Below are 9,344 nucleotides of genomic sequence, written 5' to 3' on the forward strand. Positions count from 1 at the left end.
ATAAATATTGAACACACTGTACGCCTTAAACTTATACAATGTTATGTGTCAGTTACATCTCAATAAATATGGGGAAAAATAAAATTTAAAAACCTAGACCCCAAGAACTCATTTTCATCCCGAACTCCATAGAAGGGACCACCAATAAATCACTAGATATTTTCCCAGCAAGTCCAGACACAACCTTAGCATCCTTCTCAACACAGTGCCACTGGTCCCTTAGGCTTCACGTGGGTAATGCAAACCACCTGTGACCCCTGAAGACCAGATCTTTCATTTTGACAGGTGGGGAAACCGAGCGAAGGCCACCCTGTAAGTAGAAGCTCTTGCCACAACTGCCCCACGAGCTCCCGCCTGGGAAGCCGAGCTCTGAAATGCTTTTCCCGGCGGGCAGAAGTACCATCCCTTTTTACTGTCCCCACTGAAATACGGACCTAGGGCAGAAGATAGACCTGAATTCCAGATATGGGCTCTTTCTTCCCCTGACGAGGAAATGTGCAAACAAGGCAAACTTGTCCAGAACCTATAAACCCTCCAAAAACACCCATAGCCAAGTTAATCTCTCAAGGGTGAGGTCCAAGGAGATCTAAGTAGAGAAGGGGCCAGAAAGCTTTGCTGACTCTGGGCCTCAAAGACAGCCACCCCTCCAGCCCGGCCCCTTCCCTCCCCTGCTTCCAGGGAAGGCTGAGTTTTGAAGACCTTTTGTCTCTACTTCCTCTTTCCCAGTTGTCTCCAATCACCTCCAGGTTTAGGACAAGGCGTCTGGAAAGTTTACTCCTCTGAGCAGATGGCTCCCAACCCACCAAGCAAAGCACAGACCAGCCCTCGGAGGAGGTGGCTGGAGCCTGAGAAAGGCCCAAAACCCAGTCATTTCCCAGCTGCTACCAGGAAGAATGTGCCAGTGTCAGCCCCACAGGGCAGCCTCCTTCAGCACTTCCCAGAAGGGTCCCCTATCTGATCAGCTGCCTTGCCCAGGTGCCCCACAAGCCTGGGCCTAGACAGGGGGGGCTGCCAGGCCCTCTCTGAAGAGCAGGGAGCCGTGTGGGCGCAGATAGCCAAGAAACGCGGGAAACAGATGTGCGTGCGGGGCCTGACAGACGAGTGATGACAGACGCTCTCTGCAGGCCTCAGATGTCAGAGCCGAGAAAAGAAAGGCGCCGTGGCAGCAACACCTGTTCTGGGCTCGGAGGCTGCTCTGCGGGGCTCGGCCAGGCGTCCCCACAGTGAGGGGCCAGGGTGCGGTTAGGTAAACAGCTGCACGCTCCATTACCCAGAACACTCCCTGGACAGAGCTGGAAGAGGGAAGGGTGGCCTGCCCGCCAACTGGCTTGCAAGGAAAGCAAATCGATCATGTAGCCAACCAATCTTGGAGCAGACCTCCCTCAGCAAGAGAAAGAGGTCCCGGTGGAAATCTGAACACCTGAGCAATGCTGAGGGGAGCAAAGACAAAGGGCGCTAGGGTGAGGTAAAAAGACAGAGAACCTGCCAGTGGGGGCTTCTTCAGGCCTCTGATGCATGCAGGTAACTCCTGCCTCTCAGCTGCTCTTGGGTGGGGGCAGACATAGGCATGGAAAATAGTGACCCACTAACCTCCAGTACACTGCCTCCTTCACAGCTGGAGCCCCAAAGGGGGCAGAAGGGTAGAACAGAGTAGAGGTTGGGGCACAGACTCCAGAACCGGATTCCTGGGTCGAATGCTGGCCCCTGGACGTGGTTCCATAGTATAGCAGTTAGTAGGTCTGCTTTACACACAGAAAGTCCTGGGTTCGTGCCCAAGTGGAGCCACAGTCCATGGTCTACGGCCATGCCACCCTGAACAAGCCCGATGTCTGATCTCAGAAGATAAGCAGGGTCGGGCCTGGTTAGTACTTGGATGAGAGACCACCTAGGAAGACCAGGTGCTGTAGGCATAAATAATAAATAATAATAATAATAATAATAATAATAATAATAATAAAAAGAGAATTCTGGCCCTGTTGTTACTAGCTGAGTGACCTTGGGCAAATTACTTGAACTCTCTGGATTTCCTCTGTGAAATGGGGATAGTGGCCCCTCCCTAAACAGGGTTGTGGTGAAGATTCAGTAAGTGTGAATGCAGGTGAAGCATGTGGCACAGCCTGGGACATGGAAAGCAACCGATACAGGTATCAACATCATTATGTACCCAGTGCTGTCTCCGGCAAACTGGCCAGCTGTGCCTCCCAGGTCTGATGAGAGGAGCAACCACTCTCTGCCCCCAACACAACGGTGGGGGCCAGGAGCTGTGACATCAGAGCTTGGGGAGACAAGAAGAGGCCCAACACTGAGTCACCAGTACCTTGGGAATGGTCGCATCCCGTACTCCTGCTGCACGCCAGCTGCTCTAACATCACAAACCATCCAGAGGATGATCATCTCCACAGCTCAGGTGCAGCAACTGAGGCTCAGAGAGGGCAAGAGTCTTACCCAAGGTCACACAGCCAGCTCCCAGCAAAAAGAAGACTGAAGCCAGGTCTGTCTGAAGGACCCTGTGCCGAGCCCCTGAAAGGATGAGCTGCAGCCTCCCCAGCCCAGCCGTGACCCGGCCTTATCCAAAAGCCAGCTCAGAGAGATCTAGTAGCTACAGAGCAGAGTGCTCTCCAGGGGGCAAGGAGGCCAGGTGGGGAGAAAAGCCACAAACACAATCTAAACAGACAGCACAGGTGACACTCACTTTTTTTTTTTTTCCATTTCTCCTTTCCTTCCACATTTTCTTTCATACCGTTTAAAGTTGATTCACTAATGAATGAACACTTAACAGGAAACGATTCAGGCAGTTATAGGAGGCAGTATAAAGGAGGTTCTGGAGCATGCTGTCCCAGCGAAGTTTCTCTGTACCCATCTGCCACTTGCACCCGAGTTCTCAAAGGACACGCTAAAGAGAGACGGAGTATGTACGTGAGAACCAAGGACTCAAGAGCTGGCATAGGAAGTGAGTGTGGGGGCCTCTGCGCCTTCTCGGGGAGCGGGGCCACTTCTCTGCCCTGACGGTTTCTCTTCGTGTTGCTTTCAGCTCCTGCGACCCTGTGCTCGTACTCCCTGTGCCCAGCCTGGCGCTGTGTCCGCCCTCCTCCTGCTTTGTTTCCAGCGCTGTAGGAAGCCGTATTCTTTGTTGAGTCTTTGTTCCCCTCCCCCTGACACTGAGGGCTCTGTGCCTTCCAGATTCCCGGTGTCTGGAACAGGGCCTGGCTCAGAGTAGGTGCTCCATAAATATTTGCTGAATGAATGGGAGGGATGGGGGCGGCAGGGCGGGGGTGGGGGGAAAGGCAGAGGCGGATTTTCTGTCACCTACGAAGCCTCGACCAGGTGCTCGTAGACACAGGTGGTGTCTATGCTGCTCTTTCCCTCCGTCTGACGGAACCTGAGACCAGCTCTGCTGCCCCCACCACGCACAGGGCTGATGACCTCACTACCCACCTAGACTGCTGCCACCGGCCTGGCCCTGGGTGGATCTCCTCCCGGCCAGTTCCGAAGATTTTCTCAAGAACTTTTTATTGCTCCCCTAAACCCAACCTCCTTTTCCTGATTTCAAGGCTTCTAGTCGCTCCGACCTGTTTCTCCTCCGTCCTCGCCATAGGCCCTCCTGCCTAGTGGAGGCTGCATGGCCCCTCCTTGCCTCTATGCCTTTTCCTCTGCTTTACCCCACTCCATGCAATGGAATAGGACTTAGGTGTCAAAAGACCTGGGTTTCAGACCACGCCCCCAGCCACCTACTGGCTGTGTGACAGTCACCACGGTCATCTGACTTCTCCGAGTCTTGACTTACTCACCTGTAAAACGGGAATTGTAAGGCTTCCTCGGGCCATGGTGACGAGCACATGAAATAACTTGCTTTAGAAATAGTGCAAAAGTTAGTCTGACCTTCAGCCTTTCCAAACTCATGCTGACCCCTTCTGGACAGACACCAGCTTGCATGTTCATCCACACCAGGCTACCCCTTGAGTCCCACCTCCCCAGCTGGACTGGGAACTGCAGCTTCTTTTGTTCCCTCAAGCCATCAGTTGAGGTCCACAGTTGGCATCTCATCAATCCTGATGAGTGAGCAAATCGACACGAGAAAACTCAGCACAATTCGGATGTTCTGCAGAAAACACAGTCTGAGAAGCCCCACAGACGGCACTCTGATCACCCCATGACGCACTGTCGCCAAACCTAAAATCCACACTCAGCCTACAAACTTGGAAGCCTTGTGGAGGATCCACCTGCATCCTAGAAAATACTGCCCCACCATGTCATCGGGCAGACATGAGGGTCCCACTACACGCCAAGCACTTGACTTTCTGGGAGCATTTAAATCCTGCAATTCATTTAATTCTCACCATGTCCCTACAAGGCGGGAGATATATAGTTCCACTCCTCAGCCAAGGAAACGAGCTTGGCCAAGATAAAAAACAGACTTGCAGGTACTCCATTATGGAGAATGGACAAGATCGGAACCCAGGTCTGTCCTGCTCCAAAGCCGGGCTCTTCTCCCAGTGCTGGCCCTTCCGGGAACTGCAATTCTTCAGATTCCCAGCAGCAGGCACCGCACAGATTTGCCACCTGCCACAAATGAGAGGTGATATGCTTGTCTATTTAAAATGAGAGGCCATTGCACCAAAGCCTCCAAAGGCAGCTCTAAAGTCAGAAGTGACATCAGCGGAGAAGGAATCCTGCCTGGGCAGAGAATGGAGGCATGGGGCCACCCACGTGAGGGAAGGCAAGCAGATTTGGGGCAGGGTCCACTTTTCAGATGCCACCACTGCACACATACACACGCATGGACACATGGGAGGCAAGACCAGGAAATTTTCAAACAGAAGGGACAAACATTCCTGAACAGGCTGAAGATAGCCTCCCCCATTCACACGTCCCTCTGCCGGCCACTCGCCAACGGCTACCGCTACAGGCATCTGATTAAAACAAGCCGGTCTGTTTTTGGTGGAAATCAGGATTCATGGCCCCATGGTGATCAACAGCTCACAGAGGTCTACTTCCCAGACCCACCGGGAAAGCCTCTGCTTCGGCCCTTCGCAAAGCCGGATCCGAAATGAACTGAGCCCCAACTGGCTCCTTCAGGGCAGGCAGCGTGAAGGCACCTTATAAACAGGGCGAGAGCCAGGCCTCCCGCCGCTGTCTCCTCCTGCACAGCTGACTGGCAGAGAAGAAAGACACTCTTCCCACCACAGGGAGAAGTCTGTTCAGGCCACCGTCCCCCCGGCTCCCAAACTCCCAAGTGTGGAAATCCGTTTCTATCTGCTATTAAGCAACTAGAGTCTCAAAGGAAAAGTGTGAACTTGGGTGGAAAACTCTGGAAAAGCTAAGCTGCCAGGGAACTAGAGTGGAGAGGAACTTCCACCTCTGATCTCTTTCAAACCGGCTAAGTGCAGAGACCTCTCTGTGACCTGCGTGGCTGGACTAATTACCAATGTTATCAGGCGGATGACAGACATGCCCCGAACTTCCTCTGTTTGATAGATTCTGCTGCAAACATGCTCAAGTTCAGGCCCATGCCTGCTGTTCTCAGCAGTACCCTATTCTTCCACAAGACCACTGCTGGCCCCCAACTCCTCTGACCTGCTACCTGCCTCCGAGCCCAGCCAGGCCAACACACCCAACAAGTGCCAGCCTGGTGACCCAGGGAGGGCACCTCCTGCTGGAACATACCACACAGAATTAGTGCAAACTCCTCCTGGCAGAAGAATAGGAAACATCTCTTCTTCCCCTGTGTGAATTTTAGATGAGAACCACTGCTTACCTTTATTGCTGCTGCCACGGGGGAGCTCCAGCCAATGGGTCCCTGACGACTGAGCCCTTGGCCAGCACATACCAGGGTCCCACAGTCCACGCAGGCACCGATGATCAGCTGCCGCCCGTCGTCCACCAGTAGGCTATGGCTCGCTCGCAGAGTATAGAGAAACAAGGGCAACCGGGCCACCCGCACGGCCTTCAGCCCAAGACACCGCTTCCTCTCCTGCTGGCAGAAGAAGCACACAAATGTGTCCACTTGGTACTGCCGAGACCAGGCGCTGACGGCGTGGTGGGTGCTGCGGGCCTCATGCTGCAGCCACTGGCCCAGCAGGTCATGGTAGCAGAGCACACATGTAGCCACCAGGCCGGTGGAGTCGGCAGGCCTGGCACGCGGGGCAGGTGGATAAACAGTGAGGAAGGGGAAGAAGGGTTCCTTTTCGCCCAAGTGGCTAGAGGGGTTCACGTTGAGCTGGAACTCCTTCCCGGGGCCCAGCTCAGCCCCGCAGATGTAGCAGATGGACGCCGAGCTGCCCTGGGCCGACGCCAGTGGCTCAGAGAGAACAGGGTCTGAGGCAGGGAAGGCCTGGTGGTACCTTCCCAGGAAGCCCTGCACGGAGGTGATGAGCTCCTCATTCTGACAGGCCCGGTACAGGGCCCAGACATCCTCCAGGATGCTGAAGCACTTGGGGCAGCTTCGGACCTCACAGCGCTTGTTGGGGCCTCGGGCATTGGGGGGGCAGGGCAAGAGGCTGAGAAAAGGGAAATGCATGGTGCCCCTGGCATTGCCATTGAGGATCCTGGAGGCCACTGCCCGGGCATCCTGGGTGCAGTCCTCCCCACAGAGGTAACAGGCCTCTGGCAGGGTCCCCACAGGTGGGCCCTCTTCCCGTTGAAGCCTTCTGCCTTTGGAGGCCATGCCGGGGGCGTGGCTGTTCAGGGGCACCACGTACAGCCGCTGCAGGACTGGCACGCTGGCCAGCTCAAAGCTTTGCCACTGTTGCATGAGGGAGGAGAAGCAGCAGGGGCACACCAGGGTGCTTCCGCCCTCGCTGATAGGCTGTGCCCCTGGGGGAGGGCTATGCAGCCACAGGAAAGGAAAGAAGGGAGCCTGGGCCAGCTTCTCCTGCTTCTGCACATGGATCTGGTGCTGCGAGGCCAGGGACAATGCTGACCCACAGATGTAGCAGCAAAGGCCCTCTGGTGGCGCAGCCTGGCTCTCTGGGAGAGCCCAGGGGACACGGCCACCGTTTTCCTTCTCTTTGGGGCCACAGGGACACGGAAGAGGCTGCTCCTTGCGATCTTCTTCCTCACTGGTGATGTTGATGTCACTGTCCTCAGACAGGCAGTAGCCCCCACAGGATTCCCCCGGAGGCCTGCTCTCCAGAGTCTTGGCGGCCCGGACTGAAGGGGCCCCTTTCATGACATCTGCAGGGGCCACCTGGGCTGAAGGGCCTTGCCAAGGGTCCTGAATGCCCCTCAGGACACTGGCCCGGGGCTCAGGGACCCAGTGCTTCCCAGCGCCCTTTCTCCTGCGCCTAATGCCAGTCTTGGGCTCCCCGTCCAGGTGGAGCTTCGAGGACACTCCCTCCTCCTCCACGTGCTGCTGCGCTGAGGTCTCGGCGCCCTGTCCTGGAGCGGGTCCCGGCGCTGGCCTCCACTCCTGACAGCGACCCCCACGGGGCCCTGGCCCCGGGGTGGCCCGCGCTGCTGGCGCCCCGTCCTGGCGGGGACTGGCGGTGTCTCGCGCAGCCGGGTCCGACTCGGAGAGAGGGTCGGTGTCCGACAGCTCCGACAGCTCCGAGTCTCGAGGCTCCTCCGCGGCCGCGCGGGGCTCGGGGCCGCCGCCGCCGCCGCCGTCGTCGTCGTCGTCGTCGCCGGCCGCGCCGCCCAGCGCATAGGCGACGTTCCACTCGCGGGGGGCCCCAGCGCCCCCGCGGCGCCCACCCGCGCCCGCGTCGCACTGATGGGGCCGTTTGAGCCAGTACATGCGCTTGTCCACGGGCGTGCGGGCGCGCTCGAAGGCCGCCCACTGCTCGCCCAGGAAGCAGCGGCACACGGCGCACACCAGCACGCAGCCGTCGGCCGCGGACAGCTCGCGCGCGCCGGGGGCCGGCTCCTGCTGCTGCAGGAACGGGAAGAAGGGCTGCGCCGGGGCCCCCGCGCCGGCCGCTGCCGCCGGCTGCTTCACCTGCAGCTTTAGCTCCTTGCCGCGCCCGATGCCGCCGCCGCAGATGAAGCAGGAGAGCGGCGCGCCGCCGCCGCCGCCGCCGCCCGCCGCTCGCTCGCCCACGGCGGCCATGAGCCGCTGCTTGCGGGAGACCGGCCGCCCGCTCATGGCCGCCCCGCGCCGCCCTCAGAGCCCGCCCGCGCCGCCGCCGCGCCCAACTTGAAGCATGTGTGCGCGCCGCAAAGTTTGGCGGCGGGCGGCCGGCGCGGGCGCGGGAGCTCGGCCGCTCGCAGGGGCGCCCCCCCCGCCCCCGGCCCGCCCAGCCCCCGGCGGCGCCGCGCCCAGCGCGCCCGGAACGCAGCGGCGGCGGCGGCGGGCCCCGGGCGGCTGGAGCGGCAGCCGCATGTGCGAGCTCGGCGCCTGCCAAAGCGTTGGGTCATTTAATTGGGGAGGAGGGAGGCGGGGCAGCGGGCGGCGCGAAGGGAGGAGGGGGGAGGAGGAGGAGGAGGGAGGGCGGGAGCTGGCGGGCGGGGAATCCCTCCCTCGCGCGCCCTCCCTCCTCTTCCCCCTTCTCCCCCTCCCCCTCTGACTCCCCCCCCACCCCCGCGTCCCAAACTGCGCACAATAGCGCGCCGGCTCCTCTATCTATTTTGTGTCCAGCCGGGAGCCGAGAACGATGATTCATTGCCCCAATTAGGGGCTCTCTCCAGCGCTCCCGGCTCGAGCCATCTGAAGGGTCTCCTCGGGGACCCGCAGAAACCCATCAGCGGCTACAGCTGGTCTTTAAGTAAAGGTCAAGCAGGACGCGGGAGGAGCCAGGTAAGGACGTGGCTGGCGTCCCCCGAGACCGTGGAGCCCGCCGAGGAACTCTCAGGAGGGGCAGCCTCAGCACAGGAGCAGATTTCACTCAGGATGCCTTGCCTCCCTCCCCCTTCTAGAGGGGGACCCAATGAGGGCCATTTACAGCCCTCAGCAGTCCAGAGTTGGGGGCACCTTCCAGGGCCCAGTGTTCTAATTTTGGAGGCAGGAGAGGAGCTATCTCCTGGAACAAGACAGAGTCCTCAGCCTGCCACAACCCTCCCCACCGCTGGCCAGGGACGAGGAAAGTCCTGTGTCCAGGGCCGTGTGTCCCAGGGCAAGTGACTCAACAACTCTGGGGCCTCTTTTCCTCTTGTTAAACAGGAGCTCTGGAGGAGGATTAACCGTTTCCACAAAGTTATTGTATATATGAATAGATAGATATGTCGCATTGTTGTATTTATTTAACACACAGAGAAAAACCTTAGTATGTGCCAAGGTGCTTTTCTAAGCACTTCACATGCATCAGCACAGTTACTCCTCACAATAACTCTGGTTAAGTGGGGCGAAAAGCCCATTTTAGGGATGAGAAAGAGGAGGCACTGAGGGTTAGGTTCCTTTTCAGAAGTAG

General features: G+C 58.2%; 1 protein-coding gene and 1 pseudogene across 3 annotated transcripts in view; one reads left to right on the forward strand and one right to left on the reverse strand.

Annotated features, from left to right (window-relative positions):
• GSE1 (Gse1 coiled-coil protein) overlaps positions 1-8,098 on the reverse strand; it is a 412,220-nt gene extending 404,122 nt beyond the window's left edge. For 2 of the 3 annotated variants that reach the window (XM_039888745.1, XM_039888743.1), the window contains exon 1: positions 5,756-8,098. In XM_039888745.1, coding sequence (XP_039744679.1) covers positions 5,756-8,083 — 2,328 coding nt within the window. In that variant the 5' untranslated portion in view covers positions 8,084-8,098. The remainder of the gene's footprint in view (positions 1-5,755) is intronic. The other variant, XM_039888744.1, reaches the window with a different exon arrangement.
• On the forward strand, positions 1,795-1,910 carry LOC120581021 (uncharacterized; annotated as a pseudogene).
• Positions 8,099-9,344: the final 1,246 nt, after the last annotated feature.

Source organism: Pteropus medius, unplaced genomic scaffold (assembly GCF_902729225.1).
Source record: "Pteropus medius unplaced genomic scaffold, Ma_sr-lr_union100, whole genome shotgun sequence".
NCBI lineage: Eukaryota > Metazoa > Chordata > Mammalia > Chiroptera > Pteropodidae > Pteropus > Pteropus medius.